The sequence below is a fragment of the Polyodon spathula genome, chromosome 26, assembly GCF_017654505.1.
Source record: "Polyodon spathula isolate WHYD16114869_AA chromosome 26, ASM1765450v1, whole genome shotgun sequence".
Lineage (NCBI taxonomy): Eukaryota > Metazoa > Chordata > Actinopteri > Acipenseriformes > Polyodontidae > Polyodon > Polyodon spathula.
The window spans coordinates 18,197,128-18,220,750 of NC_054559.1; the positions used below are offsets into that span (position 1 = coordinate 18,197,128).

Consider the following 23,623-nt stretch of genomic DNA (forward strand, 5'->3'; position numbering starts at 1 on the left):
TTTAATTAAGGAGCAATAACTGATCTAGATAGTGCAAGCAGTGTAGCTTATCGCACTGTAGAAGTGTCATACAGAGGTACATTTCTAAGTTCATTTACGAGAAACAAACATATGCAGTGTTGGAGCCGGTTCGGGTCACGAGCGCGACGCTGTGAGGAAGCGTGCCCGTGTGTCCTCCTGAAAGGAGGTCTTGGCAACCATCAAATGCGTACGGAGCTGCAGCTGTGAGGAGGCGACGCAGTATGTGCTGTAAAGGAAGACTGCCATTGTGTTCTCTTCCTCAAGTGTTTTCTGAAGAGGTCTTTATCTGCACTTTTCAACTTGCCCTTCTCAGCATGTAGCTGTGTTTAATTGAGCCGCAGGCTCTAACGTATATGTGTGTGTGTCCTGCTGAAAACCCTAAACGCCTAGTCTACGGTCGAAGGAGACGTCCCAGTTGCTAAAATAACGCAACCTCCCACACCTGCAGTACAGATACTGTATGGCAAGCCTTTTGGAAGCTGCAGTCATTTTTATTTGGCCTGCAGAACATAAACTGCAGGGACCACCTACGGTTTTCTGGGTTCGCTTTTAGTTTGTTTTCTAAATGTTAAGAATTTGCTCTGAGCATTCAGCAAGATTTTATAGTACCAGTGTATTAACTTGGGTAGCCAGAGCTTTTAAAAAAAAAAAAAAAACCCTTACCACTGGCATAAGCAGTGGACTTTTTATTTCTGCGGTTTGAAACCATGTTTAGTACAGAGCCATCAAGGAATGCTTTAAGCATGCATATAATTTATTATTATTATTATTATTATTATTATTTTTATTATTATTATTTTTTTTTTTTTTTTTTTTCTTAGCAGACGCCCTTATCCACGGCGAGTTACAATTGTTACAAAGTATCACATTACAAAATGTCACATTATAGAATATAACATTACAGAATCTCACATTGCAGAGAAGGGCAGTTATAAAGTACAGTAGAAAATAAAATCAGCCTCAAATAAGAACAAAACGTTATGGGCAGTTCCACAAGTTAGGCAACCTCGGTGTCAAAATTTAAAAATCTTAATCCGCATGGGCTGTCATGTTTAAGGTAATTATCAACAGGTTCAGCAAATATGGCTTATTTATGGAGCGAGTCAAGGGTGATTCACAAAACTGAATGCAACCATATAATAATAAGACATGTATCCAGAGAGATGCTTTTATTCATCTTGTGGTTTTGAACTGCATTGTGATTTAGTGAATGTTTCTTCTGTTTTCATAAGCACTTCTAAGTAATTCTGTAAAAAATTAATATTCATTTTCTCACAGTTACAATCAAGGAGGAAGATTGCTTCTGTTGTGTATTGATAAGGGTCTGATAGAAGTACACCTAGAAAAAAAAAAAAAAAACTGTACAGAAGTCCTCAAACATCACAGGTATTTGTATGGCAGCGTGGATGAAGTCAGTTAGCCAGAGTACGTCCGACAGCATGGCATTTCAAGAGCATTTCTCCCTTTATCAAGAAAGGTGGACAGTTTGAATTAAATTTCTGATTGGTTGACACACTATGCCCAAGTAAAAATCCTTTTTGTGAGCTGTAGCCTGTTGGTGTATGTAGCCTTTTTTTATTTTATTTTTTTAAATGTAGTTAATGAAATATCGGATCACTGTGCAGACGTTAAACCAAAATGACACAGCGACGGCTCTGATCCGTCATGATGTGTATGGAGTTGGTAATGGCTCTGTTTCTGGTGTTGCCGAGAAGGCCAGGTTGTTTCGGTAGGACATTACTGTCGGGTCCCCCTCCTCGTTCCTCTCTCCTGGGCTTCCCCCTTCTTGGAGTGAATGCATCAGTGCTCTGGTTTCATTTATTTCCACTTCGGCAGATAACGCTGTGTGATTACACTCATAAACCAGGGGCATTTTCTGGCTAAAGGAATAAAAAAAAGTTACACATGTTAAGTTTTGTCACCATCAAGAAAGATGCATTTGTTTATTAGGCTGTGTTCTATGGGCTCAAGATACATTTTTTGTTACTTTTTCTGTTTATGGTTTATAGCAGTCACTTTTTAAAGTCTTGGGTGGGTAAAACTGCAAGGAACTTGAAGCCGCAGTACTATCATTTTTATATATTTTTATATATGAACATTTTAAAATGCAAGAAACAAAGTGACTGTTCTGGTGTTAAGCTATTGTGTCCCTTATTCATGATGACTTCATTATTCGATTGATTGCCCCCATGTAGCTGAATGCCCCTTATAAGCATGTCCATTTAAAATAGTTTCAGGAACTTCTCAAATGTTTATTATTGCACAGAGACACTAGGTCACCTCATCGCTGTCTTTAGTTTCAGTCTTTCAGGGTAGACTTGCTAATCTACACGGATCAGTGCTGGCTTTATCCGCATGAACTGTCTGTGTGCAGGGCTAGCTTTGGCTGATACAAGACAGTGGCGAGGGCACGGGTTTAGAGTTTGGTAACGCACTGTACCATGCAAAAACTGGGAGTGCGCTTGATACAGGTGTGATTCTGCATGGAATGTCAACGTCCCAAGGAGTAACCATCAATGCGGTACCTGCTTTTGTAAAATATTTTGCACTGCTCTGAAATCCAAGGCGCTGCGCACAGTGAACGTGCCTGCATGTTTTCACATCTCCAGGGTTCTTTATTTATCTATAAAGCCTCCTGTTTGGAGACAGATTAACAGACAAAGGTCTGTGTGGTCCGCTTTGCAAGTGTAAGGCGTTGATTGGAGTAATCCCCAATCTTGCAAACGTTAAGGCCTTTTTTATTTTGAGTTTTTCATATAAAATAGTAACCAAAAACAAAGGCGCGTGAGCGTCTTGCATTGAAAGCTATTTAGAGAGAGATGCTGTTAATTAGAATTAGTGTGGAATTGCACGCACTCATGGACTCTGCAGCATTGACTGTTCATATAGAAGGTTCTAATGCTGTGCACTTTATCAAGGCTGGTTCATAGGCACACACTACTACAGTCTGCACAACCTTTGCAAAGCTATGAAGACCCTTGCTGTAGGTGTCTTATCAGTTTTCATTTCAATAGGTACTGCTATTGTTATAGCAGTTTTATTTGTCATTCCTGTAATGCCTTCTATTTGATTTGTATAGAGCAGTTTGTATTCATAGGCTGGCTTAAACTGTAACACACAATTCTGTTCAGAACATTTAAAAGTGGAAAAGGTTCCGAGTGTGTGTTTTTTTTTTTTTTTTTTTTAAAGAAATGTTTGCGTAGATAAAACCAGAAGTTTCTGTGATTTTAGTGGCTAGTTCCTAAAAATAAAAAATTCGGATAGTCAAAATACTGCAGCGACGCGGCTGCCAAAACTGTGGCTCTCGCTGTGCTTGGCGGAGCTCCAGAGAGATAATTTAACCATGGTTTAAATTACTGTTGCCGAAACACTAAATCTATTGTTAATTAGAAAAGTCGCACTTTTCAGCTTTTACTGATACCATCTTCTTGTTGAGCGGAGCAGATTCAAAGGGCTTAAACATACAGCCAGCCGCCACCTTTTGTGCTGTTTGAAGTCTTTTAAAGGTGTGTTTGGTGGGTTGTGGGGGTGGCAGTGTTGCATGAGTGAGAGAAAGCTATAAGAAATGAAGTTGATATTGGCAAGCGCATTGGTCTGCTGAGGTTTTTTTTTTTTTAGGGTCATTCCATGCCACATCTTCTCAGTTGGCACAAGTGTCGCCAAATCAGAAATATTCAGGGCAGTTAGTCCTCATCGTACTAGAATCCTGGTTTATTACTGTAGCTGTAGTTATTTTCTGAGGGGTCTGAGTATAGAAATGTGCATCCCTACCGTTTTTTCACGCAATCCATATAAGTTTGGAGAGAAGAGAGGACGAGGGTTGGGGGGGCGGGGGGAAGAAATGTGGTTCTGAATTAATATGTGACCATGAGAGGGAGGCTGGCTGGGAGAGCTGTGCTGTGGGCAGGGCGGAGACTGTCTGTTGATCAAAAGTCTGGACTGGTGGTCTCTGAAGCAGACAAGCACCCCATTAACCCCCCCCCCCCCCCTTTGCTCCTCTGCGCTCAGCTAATCTGTGCGCCGCTATACTGTACTGTAGGTCAGTGGCTTCGTGCTGTCGTTTCAGAATCGTCCATTTCTCTGTTAACTGCCAGTAGTGGGTCATTCCAGTCGAGACAGATTTCAGTCCCCAGGAATGGGGTTGGTATTGGTTAGGAAAGGAGCGACTTCACTGGTCTCTTCCCTCCCATACTGTCATCCTTGACCATGTCATTTCATTACTTTTACTTTTTTTTTTTAAACATTATCTGCTGACGGCTGCTGTGTCCCGAAAAACAAGTCTTGCAGTGAGCCGAGGGACCTTGGTATTGATGGAAACACCAGCAAACTGTGTGTCGGGTTTATTAGGAGCACAAACACAAGCTTGTGTGAGTGAGAGGCTGTCTGACCTTACTGCATATATACACTGCTAATCCTTTGAGCTGCTGTACACGTTTTCCAGGGTGTTTTTCGTGTTTCCATCACAGTAATTAGATTGGTATTAAAATCTCTTCTGCTGTGCTGTGCGTTCTGTTTGAGATGTTTTTGCTGCTGGGTTCAAATGTTCCTAATGCGATTTGGAATCAGAAAGGTTGCGCAAGGTGTGTGTGTGTGTGTATGTGTGTGTGTGGGTGGGTGTTAAAGTAAGTAATTGTTTTTTTTGCCATTTTAATTTCCATGCAGTTTTATAGAAAGTAAGGACAGTTTGTCTTTTGACTGATTATATTAGAACCATCCTTGACTATAATAAACTCCTGTTGATTTTTAAAATATTGGCTTATAAAGTGCATGGCCTGTAACTCAGAATAAAAGATTTGACGCACGTATGACTGATGTTGTTCATGTGTCTAGTTCTTTTATTGATTTATTTGTGTATTTTTTGTATGATTGATTAAATTCAATGGGACGGGGGCAGATTAAAACATGCCTTTGTTGGATTATGGTTGCCATGGTATCGGTTGGCTAACAAGCACTGAAAGCAAATTCATTTGTAATACTGGTTCAGAATTAAAGGATATTAAAGCGTTGGAGCACTCTTTAGTGTTTTTGAACAAACTAATTAACATAGTAAAACAGGGCAGCCAAACCGATTCGCGTCATGCTGTGGTCATTGCAGTAGCCACTGTAGCAATATGCCGCTGCTGGTAGTTCATAGCTTGTGTGATCGCTAGGAGAATGGTACCCTTCGCTACAGTAAGTTTAGCTTCTCTTACCAGCTGAGGAGCAGATCAAAATACTTTCCTTCTTTAGCAGTGGGGGGGCAGGCAGGTTTGCTTGTTCCGCTGTGCATCCAATACAAAGGCTGAACCAAAGCCCCAGGCCAGCCGGTCTGTAATGCGTAAAAGCCTGCCTGCCTGCCTGCTTGCCTGTCACTGGGATTTCCCGGACCCTGATGCAGCCTGGTAGGGGCTTGCTGCTCTGTGTGAGGAGCACAGCGCTGGAAATCTCGAGGTGGGGAAACGGGAACCTTCAGCTGGGATACTGCTGATCCTGAGCCGGGACTGGGAGCCACAGCACACCTCCAGGGAATTGCTGCTTTAATTACCGATGCAAGTTCTCTGTGTCTAGCAGCACACTCCCCTCGGCCATGCATGGAGCAGGGAGGCAGGGAGGTGAAAAAACAAACAGCAAAACAACTTCGGCTTTCAAGTGTCAATGCCACGCTGTGTTTTAATGTGACTTCACTTTTGAGTGAACGACTCTATTTTTAAATGGCACAGAAAGATCAAGGCTTTGTCGTTAGTGAGGACCGCTGGGTTGAAATGTCAAGGTTTGCTTGCTGTGGTTTGAGCGAGAACCGTGAATATTATTGGATCCATTTAATTTGTGTCACAAACACAAAAAAACAAGTTTTTTTTTACATGTAAGCAGTGTACTGTATTTTAGATAAACTGTTAACAGATCTGACTGAAAACAAAGTTGACTTTTTTTTTTAAAACTTTTTTGGTCTCAAGTCAGGCACCATAGACAATATCATATATTATGCAGATTAGGATACTGTCTGTAAAGTCGGGAGCCAAAACCTGTTGACAACTTGCACCACACATCACTCATCTGAACCAGTTCCTCTTTGCTTAAAGACATTTCACACCTGAAAAAAAAAAAAAAAAAAAAGAGGAAGTTGGTCAAAAAGTGGAAAATCAATAGAGTGGAACTAAACCCCTGCCAGTTATAGATTCCTCAAGGAAGTTATGTATCCCATGAAGGCTTTTAATTACTTTAGCAACAATGGAGACGATGCCCTCCATCATATAGAATATTTCCCTCTGCTCTCTGCTTATGCAATGCTGTACAGCTGATTGATTCCAATGCACCTTTGCTTTCTGTACTGCCATTATTTGCTTTGAATTCTGTACAGCAAGATTTAAAATCAATTGCCTGCTTATATGCATCACCAACTTGAACTGCTATTTACACCGACTGAAACCACTCTGGGTTGGATTTAGTTTTCCATGCAACCTTTTTTTGGTTGTGCACTGAATAACATCTCAATGACATGCACTGTACTTATTACCTTGAGATCTAATCAGATTAAGTGTGTTTTTTTTTTTTTTTTAATTTATGCATGAAAGAAATGCTGTAAGTCAGGTTGTGCAGATAATACCTTCGTTAGTGATGTGGCTTGCAGCGAGACTAGCTGTGGTTGAGAAAAATTAAACGCCATTACTGTCCCGTGGATTAGAAGACTGTCACAAAACAAGAGAAATGAACCTTGGAGACAGCCATTGAGCAGCCATTTGAAGGCAGTAGTTAAGTGGGGGTGGGACCCAACTATACAATAAATAAAGAATAAATGATAATGTACACGTCAAGCAGCCGCAGATACTGTAGTACTGATAAAGGGGCTGCTGAATAAACTGAAACATCAACATCAGGTACAGAGGCAGGGAGCGCTTGTTAATTGCAGGAGCCGCTATCCTTGTTGTAGCTTAAAAGAAGTACCAAATAACCTATCCCAGTCTTTGTACACTGGAGGCATAGGGCTTTCAGAATTCAAATTAAATCTCATCCCGGGACGCCTGCTGATCCAGCATGGAGTGAACGAAAAAGGGCAGAGCACAGTGGCACTTGTTTCAGCATAGCATCACAATCGTCATTCTATCTGGGGACTGCACGGTCTCGCTTGTGCTTTGGATAGCTGTGCAGTGCACACACGTCCTGGGTGTGCTCAGGGGATAGGTGTGCAATGCATACATGAGTGGATGTGCTCAGGTGATAGGCGTGTAATGCCTACACGTGTGGGTGGAGGTTCTTGGAATACGTGTTCGCGTTGCATGCAAATCCGCGTAAAACGAAATGGAACAGCTGGGTCCATGAGATTAAACAAATACAGGAACTAGTGTTACAGATCTTTACATTTCCAAGTTTATTGCATTCTTTTACTTCTGCTTCTGTGCTGAGCCGAATGGAGGTTTACCCAGGCAGGCTTCTCATGAGTCAGGCATCGCAGCCAATATCATACACTGATTAGGATGCTCTGTCAAATCGGGCATCCACAACCTGGTGATGAATTGCACCACACGTCTCAGTGATCTGCATTGCTTACTTTGCTTAAAGACATTTCATACCAGCTAATTGACTAATAGTTGTGTGTGTGATGCCTGGGGCTCCCTGTATTTAATATATGATACTTCACAGTGAAGACTGAAGTGACGATCCCTTTTGGGTTATTTTGTCACAGTCAAACCTTTTTATTACACGAGATTCAAAGCAGTTCAGACGGCTCCTATGTACAATTGATCAGCAACTCTTGGCTTGACTGTGTTCTTCAAACAATAGCATGAATCAATTTTAAAATCCGAAGTGACCAGACACTGGTGAACAACAGAAGGATGCAAGACACACTGACCAGCCCCTGTTGGAGAAGCTCTGTAAATAACAGTTGAGTAAACAAGCTATCGGATTTCCTCTGAACTTTTGTAGCATCTCCAGGTCTTTTTACAACAAGCATGTCGCCTAAAGCAGTGCTTCTCAACCCTGGTCTTGTGGACCCCCTGTGTCTGCTGGTTTTCAGGCCAGCTGAGCCCTCAGTTACTTAAGTTAATTGAACTGATAATTTGCTTAATTAAACCTTAATTGTTTTAGATTTGATTGTTAAACCGTTGCAGATTTCAAGTTAGCTGTAACATTTTCTAAGTAACTTGAACTTTAACTGTTTAAGAGCTGAAAACAATTAAAAAGGTCTAATTAAGCAAATTATCAGTTCAATTAATGGTCTAGTTAAGTAATTGAGAGCTTGGTCGGAATGAAAAGCAGCAGACACAGGGGGTCCCCAGGCCTAAAGCACTCTGTATCTTACTGAGGCTTTCACATCGCTGATTTGTGTTTTTTTTTCTCTAAGATGTTTGAACTATAAAATGAATTATCACCCAGTAGTCTGTCTTGTACTGAATACAAAAGTGTGATTTCTATACTGTATACAATAGATAACCTTGTATTCATGTATACTTAAAGAAAGATTAGCATTGAATATTTAAAATATCCTGTATGAAGTGTGTGTGTATTAAACCTGGTACTTAATTCACAATGTTTCATGTGAAGGAAAGCTTGCTTATGGTATCTGCTCTATTTACAGTTGGACCCTGGACAGTGGAAAGGTTGCTGTATAATGAAACAAACATACAGGTTGAAACCACATTCAAACAAGTGCACAAAAGAGACAGGAGTTGGAATGAACCTCGCCAACACTGCGCAGTTAATAATTATTAAAATAATGACACCGATGTGATCGCTAGGAGTTCAGGCAGGCTGTTTCTTGGCTTGGAATCAGAGGTGTGAGCGTTTTAAAGGCAGCTCTTTTATCACAGCTCCAGATCAGGCATTCTTTTGGCGGGTGAGCAGTAACCAGATAGCAATTATAAATAGGCTCCTACACCAGTAGTTTTGAATGGGAGGCTGAGTCAATAGCAAAACAGCTGTCCTGACTGGTGGTAATGGCAGTGTCCTGTGAAAACCTTTCATATGCACAACGAAGCCTTGCAACATTTGTTTGAAAGTTATTTTATTGATTTTTGTATTATTTCATTTATGTATGTACGTGTTACATGTTTCTTCAGTCATGCAAAAGCACTTACAAACAGGCAGTATTTCAACAGCCTTAATGCATTTATGGAACGATTAGGGTTTGGTACCATCATTTAACACGCTCAGTTTTTTTAAAGCCTTGCTTGCTCTGGTAATTGTATTGGCAATGATACTGGCCGCGCTCATCCAGTGGGGTAATTCCCTGCATGCCTTCCAGGACTGCAGTGTTCCAGTTTCTGAGTGGCAGTTACTATTGACACTCTGTATTACATTCTCAATTGAGAATGCGCTGCTAAAAATAAAGTTCTGGCTTGAAAATATACACTGTTATGGTGTGCTGGATCAGTCCTCTTTAGGGATCATGTATGGAGCCAAGGGAAAGTGGGCTGTAGTGCTGTGTTTCCATCTGCACCAGGAGATCAGTTCTAGTGCGTATCTGGGGTTTTAACAATGAAAATAGTGACACTAGTTAAACGTTCACGAGCTGGATGTGTATTGGATAGTGCTGGGAAGGAAAGGGTTCTTTTGAAGAGGGTTCCATTACCTTCTGGCTGCCTCAGCTCGATTCCAAGAGTTTATCCACTATATATAAAAAGCTTGCTATTTCAGTTTCGGGAGTGGCTATATTGAGAGCCCAAAACACACACTGTACATTTTACATGTTTGACTTCTTTTACAGTGTATACCAATTGCACTTTTGGTGTTAACGAAACGGTACTACTTTTTTGTTGATTCGAAATATTATTATTTATTATTATTATTATTATTATTATTATTATTGTTATTATTTTTATTAAGTTCACATTTCAATATAAAATAGAATGTTCTGGGGGTGTTGGCACAATATTGAGCTGTAAGACAATGCTCATATCCTTCCTGTCACATCCTATTATGATTATAAATAACTGTTTAAAGACTGGGATAGCTTGTTTGACAAAATCTGCACCAAAAGGCAGTTCTTGAGGATTTGAGGAGCTGTGGGTTGGTACACGTGGCATGTGCCTATCCATATGAGTTAGCTTAATTCCAGCATTTTGTTAATCTGTGAGGGGGGGAAAAAAAAAAAAAGCTAACAATTTTTGCTTTGCATAATTATGTGCAGATGTTGTGCAGGGACCAGCAGGTGTGAGTCTATCTGACTGTTCTACACTACCTACCCACATTATACACGAGTTTGGGAAAGAGAAAAGGCCAGCTGGCTCTTACGAACCCCTGCTGCAGTTCCATCTTTAGTTGAAATGCGGATAACACTGTGGTTAAACGAACAATTCATCGTTCACTTGTATATCATTTTAACTCGTGTATCTGTAAACAGTCAGTGCCTTTTGTATCTGTTGTAAAGAGCTTGCAGTCTCGCCTGCATCGCGCTGCTGCTGCGGTCTTTCACACGTTGATTCTTCTTTTTGAGCGAAATTCCCAGGAAATTCCCCCCGCCACCCACCCTGTGCCTCTGCTTGCTCAGGCTTGTTACTATGGAAACCTGTTTATGATGGTTACACATTGGACAGCTCTGCCGCTCTCACGTGAGGCCAGGGAAGGACTTGGTAACCGGTTTTTTGTTCTGTGTTCCATGTTCCCAAGCAATATTATGACAGGTTGACTTGGACCATGTTTACTGTTTGTATAACAGTTATTGCAAAACGCAGTAGACTAGTCGAGACTGAGCCAGGCACAGTCATTATTGAAGACGGGTGTACATTACGGTGTTTTTGTGTTGATGGCAATAAATCTGTTGTTGCTACACAAACATTAAGGTTCCAGAACAGTAGACTAGAGCTGTTAAGAGTGCTTGTTTGAACGATGCTCAGAGAAAACCTGTTTATACTGTTCTCCTCTTTCATCTAAATCAATAGGGCCAGTGGTTTGTCATTTCAGAGTTTTTTTTTCTTCACAGTATAGATATTGCTGTTTTAAACCATGCTCAAGTCTTCAACAGAAAACCACTTTCAAACACTATATCCCTCACAGTCTCAGGGATGGAAATAAGACTGCTTTTGTGTAGCAGTTTCACCCATTCCAGGTTTCACTGCAAGCTTGATTAGCCACAGTGTGTAGGTAACAAGCTTGGTGTGTCTTATTAAACCAGGAATGGATCGGACTGCTATGCAATGGGTCTTATTTTCATCTCTGCGGTCTAGTGGGTAAGTTACCTTGATTTACAATAAACTGCCGCTTATTAATCTTGAGGGAAATATTTGAATACCGTATACATTTACTGCATTAGCAGAGACAGAAATCCTCTGATATCTGTAAAGTCATTATAAATTATTGAAATGAAGAGAAGCACTGTGTTCTGAGCATTACATAGAAAAAAGATGTAACAAATAACAGAATAAGAACTACTAAAGGGGGAGGAAAGAGAAAATTCACGTTAGGCAAGATGGACAAACCCAGATTCCTACTGATATAATCCGAGATGCTTTCTGGCACAGACGCTGGAGAAAGCTGTTGTGTGGTCTAGCAAGGCCCTGTAGCACAGATGACAGAAAGACTATTGACTATTTGACTATTTTTTTGTTACATTTGGTGATGTACAAAATAATCCTATGGTTTTATATCTAGACCTTTTATGCAGATTTGAGATCATTGTGAGCAACGGTAGAAACCAAGAATCCCAATACAGCAGAGACCCCATTTCCTTTGCTAGCTGAAGAACAGCAAGACAACAAGCCATTGCTGTTTTTATTAACGCTTTTCCCTCCTTCCTTTTCTCCCGCAGTTTGCCAGAGTATGGACATCCGGAACAACATCACCCATCTGCACATGATCGAGAACTGCACCGTGATTGAAGGCCACCTGCAAATCCTGCTCATGTTTAAGACGAAACCCTCGGATTTCAGTGGCCTGCGGTTCCCCAAGCTCGTGATGATCACAGACTACCTGCTGCTGTTCCGCGTCTACGGGCTGGAGAGTCTCCGGGACCTCTTTCCCAACCTGACGGTCATCCGGGGCACCCGCCTCTTCTTCAACTACGCCCTGGTCCTCTTCGAAATGCTGCAGCTGAAGGAGATTGGGCTGCACAGCCTCATGAACGTGACGCGGGGGGCCGTGCGCATTGAGAAGAACCCTGAGCTCTGCTACCTGTCCACCCTCGACTGGTCCAAGATCCTCGACTCGGTGGAGGACAACTATATCGTCTCCAACAAGGACGATCGCGAGTGTGGAGACGTCTGTCCCGGCACCATCAAGGGCAAAGGCTGCATCCAGACCGCCTTCAACGTCCACTTTGGGGAGCGCTGCTGGACCCAGGATCACTGCCAGCGAGGTAAGCGAACGGATCCTCGGTGGGTGGGTGGGTGGGCTTGGTGACTTTGATTCTTCACTGTGTGCAAGTATGAGGGCAACAGTGTGAAAATCTGCATCTGTTTAAGTTGAGGGGTAGAAACACCTTTCCAGTTTCAGGATCTTGTTGCAGCCAGGTCTTGGATCATTAAACTGATTCTCAACAGGGTCGGTTTAATAATTAGGGAACCGCATTGGAACAGTGTCCTGAAATTGAATGGACTCTTCCTGATCTAAACAGGGGCAGCTGTTCATACTGTTTCCCTTAAACCAGGGAACCCTGAACCTGGTCCTCGGGACCCCTGTGTCTTCTGGTTTTCGTTCCAGCTGCTCTCGATTACTTCACTGAACCCTCAGTTGAACAATTATTAGTCCTTTTGTAATTATTTTCAGCTCCTAAACAGCTGGACATTTCAAGCTAAATGTTACATGTTAAAATGTTACAAGCTAAAAAAAATTACAGCTGAACACACACAGAGATTTGCTTTTGTCAAAACGCAGTAAATTTGTAACGAAAGTCGTTTCTTAAGTCCATTAGACAAACTACGACACGAGTTTTTTAAAACCAACCCCCCCCCCCCCCCCCCCCCCCCCCCCCAAAAAAAAAAAAAAACTATAAAAAAACAGGAACCTGTCCAGGTTTTTGTCTGATCCTAAATTAAGTAAACTCTTCAATCTAAAAGCTGGAATGGCTCAAACTGCAATGCAATGGGAGTCTGAAAGTAGGTCCTGAAACCTGTTTGAAACATACTGTGGGCGCCTGTTGCCTCTGTCTAAAGCACGGTAGAAAGGGCATGAACAGTGCTGTGCTGAGGCTTGACGGCTCCATTGCTGCTTGGATCGCTCTGTGTTCTTCGGTTGCGTCAGACAGCAGCCAGGTACGCCTCCACTCAGTGTCATGTGATTTGCACTCATTCAGTCAAGTGCCATGTCAAAGCTGTGGCTGACTCCAGACCGTGATGCAAGATTTTACACACGTCGGATCTCAGCTCCCTGGAATATGGGGAGGCGTTCTGGCTGTCAGGGCTCTAGATCCTGATCACCTCTTGAATACAGCAGAAAATTATTATTATTTTTTAATGCTTTTTTTTTTTAGAGCTGGTAACTCCTGTCTTTTTATATTGCATTTGGTGTACAATGTTAAAAAAATAAATAAATAAATGAAATAGATAAAGAATTTAAAAATCTAGAGAGGGAAGTATACCCACCCATAATCCCCCTCTATAAATTCAGTTATAAAAACAGTAGTTCCCACATCTATAAAATTGAACAGAGGTAAACTGCTGTACAGGACCTGTCACTGCGCAGGCTTCCATTATGCATTGCGTGGGTTTTTATGGTTTTCGAACCCACCGCAAACTTACTCTGTGGCTCACATGAGCACCCAAATGAGTGCTACAATAAAGACAAATAACCAAATGTTTATTTCTTTATTGTTAGGTTGCAGGTTAGTATAACGACAAACATGTTGTTGAACTCGTCCCTGGGGGTTTTGTGATTGGTCTGGTGTACTTTGGAAATAGCAGTGCTGGTGAGAACTAAAGTCTGTAATTTAGTTTGTTCAGGAAAAAAAAAGTTTTAAAGGAGAAAAGACCACTAAGTGCTAGGGGGAAACACACACACACACACACACACACACACACACAGTTAACCTGTATACTAGAACTGCAGTATAGAGTGTGGATTGTTGTTATGCTGCAAAGATTCAGCGGTTGAGTGATAAATGAGAAATGGCTGTGGGCAAGTTGTAGGGACACCACGTGCAGCCAGGACGGCACTGGCTTTTGACAGGACGAATCTGCAGAATGTAAATACGTTCTGTAAACGGCAGGACTTTGTTTATGTCTTGGCTGAGGAGGGCTTTCTGTCATGATATGACTCTGCCCATCATGACTGAGGCATAGCCCGGTTACATAAAAGCGATGGCAGGTGTTTCTGTTCAAACCTTTTGCCTGGTGTTTAAAAAGCCCACACATACACTTTTGGTTACAAAATGCTAGAAGCACAGCCTTTTATGGGTTGCTTTGCTGATGCTTTAGAAACCGCGATTCCCTTGTTTTTACGAGCTGTCAGAAGCCTTTGTGGCCTGATACCTGACCATTAGTTGTGTGATCTTGTGCTTGTCCTTCAGGGCACACAGAAGAATTTCAAAAGCATGGACCTTTCAAGTCGTGGACCTATCCCCCCGGTGCAGCATCTTAATTCTCCATTTCTCAATTGCGATATTTTGCTGTGGATTTGTAGAGAATTGGTTCACGTTTTGGTACAAATTAATTTGTTAGGTGCGTATTATTAATGGCAACAGATGACAAAATTATATTTTATCAAGATCCAGGTCAAATGGTTTCCCCCAGAGGGAGAGGAGAGGGGAGGGGGGGGGGGGGGGGGGGGGGGAGCAGTACAGTTGTTTTCAAGTGCCGCAGCTCTGGAGACCTCACACAAACCTCCCGGGTCAGGCTATTGATAGCGACGAACGACGGCAGAGGAGCAGGAGAACAAAACGCCCTCTGAATTGATGAACTGCGAGACAGATATGTCAAAGCCAGAGGGGAGTGAGCTTGAACTGGAGTTGAATCATAAAAAAAAAAAAAAAAAAAAATCATTAAATTTCAATCTCCTGCCACGTGAAGTGGAAGCTCTTTGCTTCACTTTTCAAAGATGTGATAAGAATTGGCTTTTTTCCTCGCTCTGTATTTAGTGTGTGCCAGATGGCTGCGGACACTTGATAATCTCTGCAGGGCATCCATCCCAGAGCTTGCCAAGATGGGGCTTTACTAGGCTATTTGGGGCTCGTGGTAGCCAGAGCTGAGAGATCCCTGTGGTGTATAGCAGAGCAGACACACTCGCGTCGGACGGCTGTCCCTTCTCAGCTCGCCTCTCCTCGGAGTCTAATCCAATTCCATATGCAATCTGAGGTTGTTGAGACGAAGATAATACCGCTGCGACTTCTAACAAATATCTTGATAACTGCGACGTAGTACAAAACTGATAGTGTTGTCTTGCTTCCAGAGTTCTTTTGTCTGCTGTAAAATATATTAAAAAAATTATTCTGTTAACTTTTAACCCATTACGAGCGCTGCAAAGTGTTAGATTACGGTTTAATTGTACTGTAGACATCTGGTATAGTGGATGACTTAAAACAAAACCCCAAAAAAAAAAAAAAAAAAACTGTCGAGTCCAACTGAACAGAGAGTAGGTCTAACACAGAGAACTCTGCTACAGTAAACACCACATTCAGATCAAAAGTACTGAACCAGTGGCATCATTACTGTACAAAGGAACTTTTAATCTCTGGTTCTGTATGCGATCCTCCCATAATAATGAATAACACAACATGCACCTTCTGTCTGTAGTGATGATTGGAATGCTATAATTATCCCAGCACATCCGGTCAAAGATTCAGATTGAATATACAGACTCCCTCTCCCCCTGTCCCCAGATCTCTCTTCTTTCTGAGTGCAGACGGAAAAGGTTTTTAGTAACCACTGCGCATCTGCTGTGTAGATTGGATTGTTCAGATTGATATTTCCTTTCGTGGAAAGTCAGCATGATAATGGAATGGAAACGATTAAAACTGAATTCTTTACATTTACATGTCTGGCTTCTGGGGTTTTCTACACCCTCAGGGTCCCCTAATAATAATAATAATAATAATAATAATTATTATTATTATTATTATTATTATACTAGTTATGTCTGCCCTCTCGCACAAAACATACTATAATTATAAACTCTTGTGGAAGACCTGCAGGTTTTTGGTCAAAGTTCAGGTGTAGTGGTTTCATACTGTGTTGATTGTAACGGTTTCAGTTTGTTCAGTCTGCAACACACACACGCAATGTGCCCCCCCCCCACCACCGCCCCCACCCTCAAGTGGCTCACCGGGTAAAGTATTCCAAATTAGAGAGAATAAACAGGCACACGAAATACAAAAATATATACTAAATAGAAAGCCTTCTCTCCTTTGGATGTGTTTCCATTCCTTCCTAAAGGGCTGTGTCTATAAAAAGCAGCTCCGTCCTGTTCCCCTGTGAATGGTTTAGGCTGCAGGCACAGCTTGGTGATTATTGCGGGACGTTTTATTGGACGCTTGTGTCAGAAGCTCTCCCCCTTTTATCAGAAACAGCTGTGGTGGTCCAGCTTGTTTTCAGACTTTGTGTTAACGCACTGACATTTTTTCCGTCTGCGTTTTTGTTTATTTGAGCTGCTGAGTTATTATTTTTCTTTTCTTTCTGTTTACCCGCTGCTATGTGAAGACCTCATTTTGAGTTTTTTTGTTTTTTCTCTTGATCCCCTTTCGCTTTTATATTCAAACACACACAGACGTATAAAACGCCTTCCTGGATGAGGTGTTAATGCTCATCAACTTGAAAATGCATATGCCTCTAACCATGGAGTGCAAATATAACTCGCACACTTACAGGTGACAAGCACAGGTATGCTCATAAGAAAGCCTGGATCCACTCCTAACTACTGTTCAGTGCTTATACAGTATGCCCATTCCTATAGTATACAGAACATCATCTTCATTCCTGTCTTGTTCTATGTTTTAGAAATTCAATCCATTATCTGCTAGGGTTCAGTTACAGTGAACCCTGCGCTGGATTGTAAAAACACAATAGCAGCTCTCAGTCTGTCATATACAATAAAACATTTGTTAATGTGCAGCACGGGTTCTGTCTCCTGTTTTCTTGGGGGAATGGCTCTTGAAAGGTTTCTTTTATTGTACCTGCAGTAAAGGTCCCTGTTCAGTCCGCTTGCTGCCTCCTCCACCCCTCCTGTGCCCAGCCAGTGTCTGCTGGTTTAAGTTACTGGTCTCAACAACATTAGCATTGATAAACTTCCCTGACACTCGTGGAATGTGTTTAATTACCATCTCAGCACCTGAAGCGCCTAGCTTTCTATAGAATAATATGAATACAAATACATGAAACACATATCTGTTAAACATCTGGCTTCAGAACAATACCACTTAAATAGCAGTTAGTAATCTAGAAACTGTGCACAACAACATGGAGAAAGCAAAATAAGTTACACGTCCAAGCCTCCAGGTACACACACCATTCTTGTGATTTTGTGCATCGCCCGCCAAGAAACCGCAGGCTTCAGAGGAGCATGTTCATCTAGGGAGGAAAATAAAAAAATAAATAATGCAAATAAAGAGACACGGCCCGGTTTGTTTGGAAGTCAGAGCTTTTGTAGTGTTCCGAGGTTCTAACGGGGAATTCCAGATTAGAATTCTGTTCCAAATAGTGCCAGGTTCTTCTGTAAAGTTTGATACTTACGTGACAATTAACAGAGTTTAGTGTGTGAGTGTCATTAACTAGAAGCTTATTTAATAAAAATAAATAAATAAAATGTGTTGCTCAGATAATCAGTCTTAAAGATTTTTGGCCAGTTTTTCTAATTTTATTTAACAGTGCCATATGGCAAACGCACTTCTATTTTATTGAATTAAAAATGTAGCAGTATCCTTGCAGCTCATGGTCTACAGCTGGTGCCCGAAAAGCCTCCAAGCCAACTGAGAAACATTGAATCCCAAGCTGACCTTCTGAACTCTTATTAGTTATATTTAGATCAGCCTCACAGTTAACACTTTAATAAAATAAAAAAAATTGCGAAGAGAGAAAACTACACTTCTAAAATCACAAGATGGGTTCATCCTAAATAAACATTTAACAATAGGAATGACTCTTGTTTTTATGTTCTGCGCACTTTTGCCCTGTTGCTCATAACTTGGGTTCTCTGTAAAAGAAATGCAGAATTCGTGAAGACATTTATTGGAAATGTTTAATTTGTAATGCAGAATGTTTATTTAGCATAGGAGGATTGATATAAAAAATGCTGAGCTGGGTTGCTGAAAAATTACCAGACATGCATGTATCAGAATAGAGATGCTCCGATCAAAACCGATACTTGACGGTTTTTTAAATTTCTTTTGTTATCAAGCACATCTCAAGTCAACATTTTATGTAAAAGTGCTAGACTGGAGAGTATGAACCTGTTGTATTGAAGGAGGAGCCAGTTGGTCGGTTGACATTGTGAACATCTCCTCGTAAATCTGCTAGCCAGGGGGCTCTCCCCTCCCCCATAATTAATTCTTCACACAATTGCTGTGACTCATCTCTGAACCCCAGGGGCAAGACATTTCAAAGCAGACTTACTCAAGGTTAATGTGTTTTTATGGCATGAACAAAAAACAACTTAATGAACAGCACAACCAGAAACAAATTCAAACATTACATTAAAATCTCAGCACCTGAAGTGCCTTGCTTTCTATACAGTAATATTAAAAAACCCGTGCCTGTTAAACATCTTGCTTCAGAACAGCACTACAGAAACAACAACCACTAATCTGTCTTTTTTTTTTTTTTTTTTTTTTTTTTTTTTTTTTTTTGCTTTGCTTATCCATTTTCTTGGCTGACTTTGTACCAGAACAGTAAAACATGATCACTCACACCACTTGTTTTGCACTTGCTGTACACGGCTGTTCATTTAACTAACCAAAGAGCTTTGGCTGTGACAGCGTTCATGTAATGTGGCGCGTTATATTGCACAGAGGCTCTGGTAGTATGCTGATGCCGGTTTGTTTGCCAGCCCCAGACAGCTTAAACTTTTCATATAAACAGGAGCCCCTTGGAGAACCAGCCTCTCCATTGTCTCCTGGGTGTTTTTTTAAATCCCAGTGATTCTCCGAGTTGTGCTGGATTGATTTTTTTCACTGGCCAGTTCCTGTCACTGTGTCAGTCCTACTGAGCTTTCCTGCATGGGTTATTGGAGTTCATGCAGTAACCTTGCCTCCTGAAAACAAGGAACTAAAGATCGACCATAGGATCTGACAGCAAATACGATACAATACCAAACCTTGTCGTGTAACCAGCAATAGATGTTAAAACAAAAATACCAAACTGTCGTCACTGTCGTCACAGCAGTGTGTGTGGGGGTGGGGGGGGTGGGGGGGTGGGGGGGCCCCACCCCCCCCCCCCCCCCTGAGGGGGGTCAAAAAATAAATCTGAGTTCAATGAATTCAGTTAGTTGAATAATTAAGTCTGGTTTGCTCTGAGAAATTAAACATCACACATCCCGCAGGTACTGTACAGAGGGCACTGGTTGCCCGCAAATCCGCTTATCCCAGTTACAGTATGTCGAAATAATGATTTCTGTAATTTGAAGTCTTGTGCCAAACTGTTTGGCACCTGCCTTCTGATCACCGTGAGGTTGTTGCCCGAGTTTCTTGTTGTCGGATCCTATTGTCGTCTGCTGGGAATTTTATTGTGTGGCGTTTTTAAATGTGTGCACCTGCTAGCAAACGAACAGGAGTCAAGATGCTGCATCACAGCAATCCCCTTGATGCAATACATTGAAATCAATGAATTAATGAAATACCATCATGCTGCAAATTATAACTGCACAGTCAACCTGGCTATACGGACGGCACTGCAATTAGACTCAGCTACTGTACAGGATTGCTCAGCTTCTTCTGGTTCCCCCAAAATCCATCCTGAATCCCCCAATAGGAGATGTTTGGAGTGGCCCGTCGACATGAGGGTGTCCGTTACCTTTGATTTATGCCAGTCCTTTCTTGGCATAGCAAAATGCTGTATAATTTAGTATTTCTGTTCAGCTGGTCTTGTTTGGGACACAGTTCCAAAGCCACAGTAGTAGTCATAGGTCATAGGACTGGTATGTGTTGAAAACAAATTTAAAACCACAGTGTTGGCTTTCCATAATGTAAAGCAGTCTGTTCTGAACTGTTTTCTAATGGGAGTCCAATTAAATGTTATTGCTAGGACTGCTGTTGCTTATTCAATTTGTAATAAATTGCTTGTTTTGTTGGAGCATACATTGCAGCGGCTGCTGCCCCTGTGATCCACTTCCAGTTAATAATGTTTTTGCTGACGTTGCCGGCACTGTATCCCTCCTGTCCGATAACGTGTTACAGTGACAGCAGAATGGTTTTAAACTTTAAGAAATCCTTGAATAGTTCATCCAAAACAATCCAAACGTTTTCCATCCTGAATGTCAATTAAAATTACAATTATACTTAAAAGTAACATTAACATGTTTATTCTATTCTGAAGAACTAAGCAATAAACACAGCTACAAAAATGGAAAAATACTATACTGCTGTGCAACTTTTAACTGCGATGAATTACAAATTGCACAATTACAACTGTGATTGACCCCAGGTCTAGTAGCCATTGCCACCAAAGCACACAGTAGCGTGCAGTGGGGCTCCAGAGCCTCAGGGAGAGAGTGTCACTTTAACATTTATTCTGAGCGCTGCTTGATCCCCGTCCTGCGCGCTTTCCTATTTGGTTAACAGTAGCCATTCTTTTTCTGCGAGGCATGAGCGGTGTGTGTGCGAGAGCTGTGCAGCCCCACAGCTTTCTGCACGGGATTCGCTGCCAGCACGGGCCAGCTGGGAGAGCGGAGAGCGCCATGCCAAGAACAGTCACGTCGTTCCTTCCAGCAGAAAAGAGGGCTTGTGGTTACACGGGGATGCCTCTGTTTCCTTTGATGATAGGTGTGTCTGCATGCTGTCATTGCCTCCCCACGTCTGTGGTAGATGGCAGGACTCTGTAGACCAGAGTTATAAAAAAAAAAAAAAAAAAAAAGTTTATCAGGTTCTGAATTTAAAGGCTCTGCTGTTAGTCGAATCACAGTGCCTCACTGTAATTCCAGGTTGGAATCTCACATTGAACATGGGATGTAAGTATGCTAAGTTTATAATACCCTTTTAGGCTGGGCTAGGGCTTGCAAACGATTTCAGCTTCGAAGAGTTTGCAGAACACCTGCAATGCAGGATAGTGAAGTGACAGCGTTATTCATTAAAAGCACGGATTGCCAGTCTTGGATCCCACAGCTCCCTCGGCTCATTGACAGAGCAGGGATAACGCAAGCAGTGACGGTGTGAGCTTCCCCACGTTGCCCTACAAGCAGGCCTTGCTCCTGTCTTAGGAGGACCGTCCTCATCGAGCTGAAGGAACAGCTCAGTTTCCATGGCCATCCAAATGTTGGATTTGCACTGGATTGGAGCCCAGCTGGCCTCCTGAAGTGAAAGACCGGTGCTTTGCTCCCCTGCTGTAACCTCTCCGAGGGCTGCCCTTCTGTGCATTTACACAGGTTTCTGGGGCATGCTTACACTGGTGCCTCTACGGTGTCATTGTGCTGCTGCTTCATGATTTTTTGTATGCAGATTATATACTTTAATTAAAAAAAAAAAAAAAAAGATCAAGTCCAGTGATAAAAGGAAGTTTGTAGCGCTTCTTAGCCGAGGGCTGAAAGCAATGTGTTCCTATTCGATTAGTGGGAGCGAGCGTGTTTTTTTAAGAATGGGCAGTAGCAGATGCAGTGTTGTGTGCAGATTGTGGCGGCTAGTACAGGCTGTTTGTACTGTTTACAGTAACACTCATTCATGAGCAGCACGAAGCCCCTGGGGCATTTGGAAGCAGCTCTGTCCTAGAGATTATCAATGGCAGCTATTTGCATAGTACAGCTTGTACCACATTTCCCTGTTCTAATGCGTCTCTCATTTGCTGCTTCCTCAGCTTACTGTGGTGATTCGTGAACTTTGCTGTGCAGAGCAGAGCGAATTTCAAGGCTAATTCTTAAGTCTTTTTAACCGTTTGATCCTTTGCCAGTTTTTGTAGGACAGAGTAGGAAATAAAACCATCCGTAACATTTGTGTGTTTGAGGTGAGGATTGATAAATGGCTTAGTACAGTGAAAATTAGTTTAGTTAGCACTGGTTAAGGTATGGTATCCAAGAGCAAATGAATGTGTAATCATTTTTTGTATTATTTAAGTCAGTGAAAATATACTAATATACCACTGTTTAAAATTTAGATTTTAGCAGTATCCAATAAATAATAATAATAATAATAATAATAATAATAATAATAATAATAATAATAATAATATCATAATAAATACAGTCCTTGGCCAATAACTTGCTGTGTTATACCCAAAATCTGGTCACAAAATAAAAAAATAAACATTTCAAAGAGCGAGCTGCTGGCTTTCCCTGTGTAAAGCTGGCCTCCTGAGATACCCTGCCCGCATTATTATTAATGGTAATAATGTACGTGTGGGACTACACACTGAGCATGACGTGCCTGCTTTGAGAGGACTGGCATCCCTGCCCTGAGTTTCCTGCACCAGCGTTTTGAATGCATGTACGGTAATTTAGAAAGGCCTTTTCTTTTATTTCCATCGCTTGTATTTCCTTTGTGCAACTCCTTCTGTTGCGTTGTTTTAAGAAAGCTGAAAACCAATGTTAAGGTTCTATATTAAAAAAAGATCTCGAACCGGAATTACAGCTTAAATGAAAAGATTTGATTGCACGGCATGTATCCCAAACATTCTGTTCTGTAAATGGATGGCTGGCTTTAGTTTAAGCAGAAAAGGACGTGTTCACTATCCTGTAGTGGATAACACAAAAGTGATATATTTATGAACAGAAACTCAGAACTACATCCCTGTGTGGTTAAAGTCATCCCAAGTATTTTTGGAAGCGTCATGTAGGTCTTGCTAACCACACGTTAAATATTATAAAGATATATAATATATATATATATATATAACATTTAAATTGCTTGTGGGTAGATATAAGAAGACACGTCTGACCACACCGAAATTCATAACGGAAAAAAACTAAAAGATGATCCAGTCCTGTTCCATTTCGCAGCCCCTCACATGAATCGGGACTCTGTACTGGTGTGGAAGACGTCCTTATTTGGTCCTATTTACTTTAAGGATATGCCAGTAAAGTCAGTGCATTTTACCCTGGTGTGGAATCAGCACAGACAGTCCCCTGATAGCTCCACCCATCCGTTCCCAAGCATTAGGTCGGAGGACTTCTGGAGTGTGGTTTGCGTGCATCCTCGTGCTAGTGATAGTCCTCAACGCACACAAAGAAAAACGTCTGTATAAATAACCTGTTGTAGTGGAAAGTTGCTGAGTTGCCAGGCGACAGAAAGTAACTGTGATGCAACAATCAGTGTGTGTGTGTACTAGTCGTTCCCATCACAGGGGCTGGTGGATGCACACTGGCCAATCGCAGTCCTCTCCCGATACTGGCGCCGTGTCGGTCTCCGTGGGCAACAATAGCTGGTTAAAAAGGTCATGGAAAGGACTTCCCGATTATTTCCTTCTATTGTGCAGCAGTTCCTATTTGAATGGCCCATTGGGATGCATAATGTTCTCTTAATAGGGGCTGTGAGAGCCTTGGACCGGGGCCTGTGGGTGTTCTGGGGGGGGGGTTCAGTGGGATTTGAAGGTGGGCCAGTGTTGTGGTGTTATGAAAGAAGCTGGAT

General features: G+C 41.7%; 1 protein-coding gene across 2 annotated transcripts in view; it reads left to right on the forward strand.

Annotated features, from left to right (window-relative positions):
* The window catches only part of LOC121300714 (insulin receptor-like), a 78,977-nt gene that overhangs the window by 6,805 nt on the left and 48,549 nt on the right, over positions 1–23,623 (forward strand). For both annotated transcript variants that reach the window (XM_041229440.1, XM_041229441.1), the window contains one exon: positions 11,744–12,289. In XM_041229440.1, the coding sequence (XP_041085374.1) occupies positions 11,744–12,289 (546 nt within the window). The remainder of the gene's footprint in view (positions 1–11,743; positions 12,290–23,623) is intronic.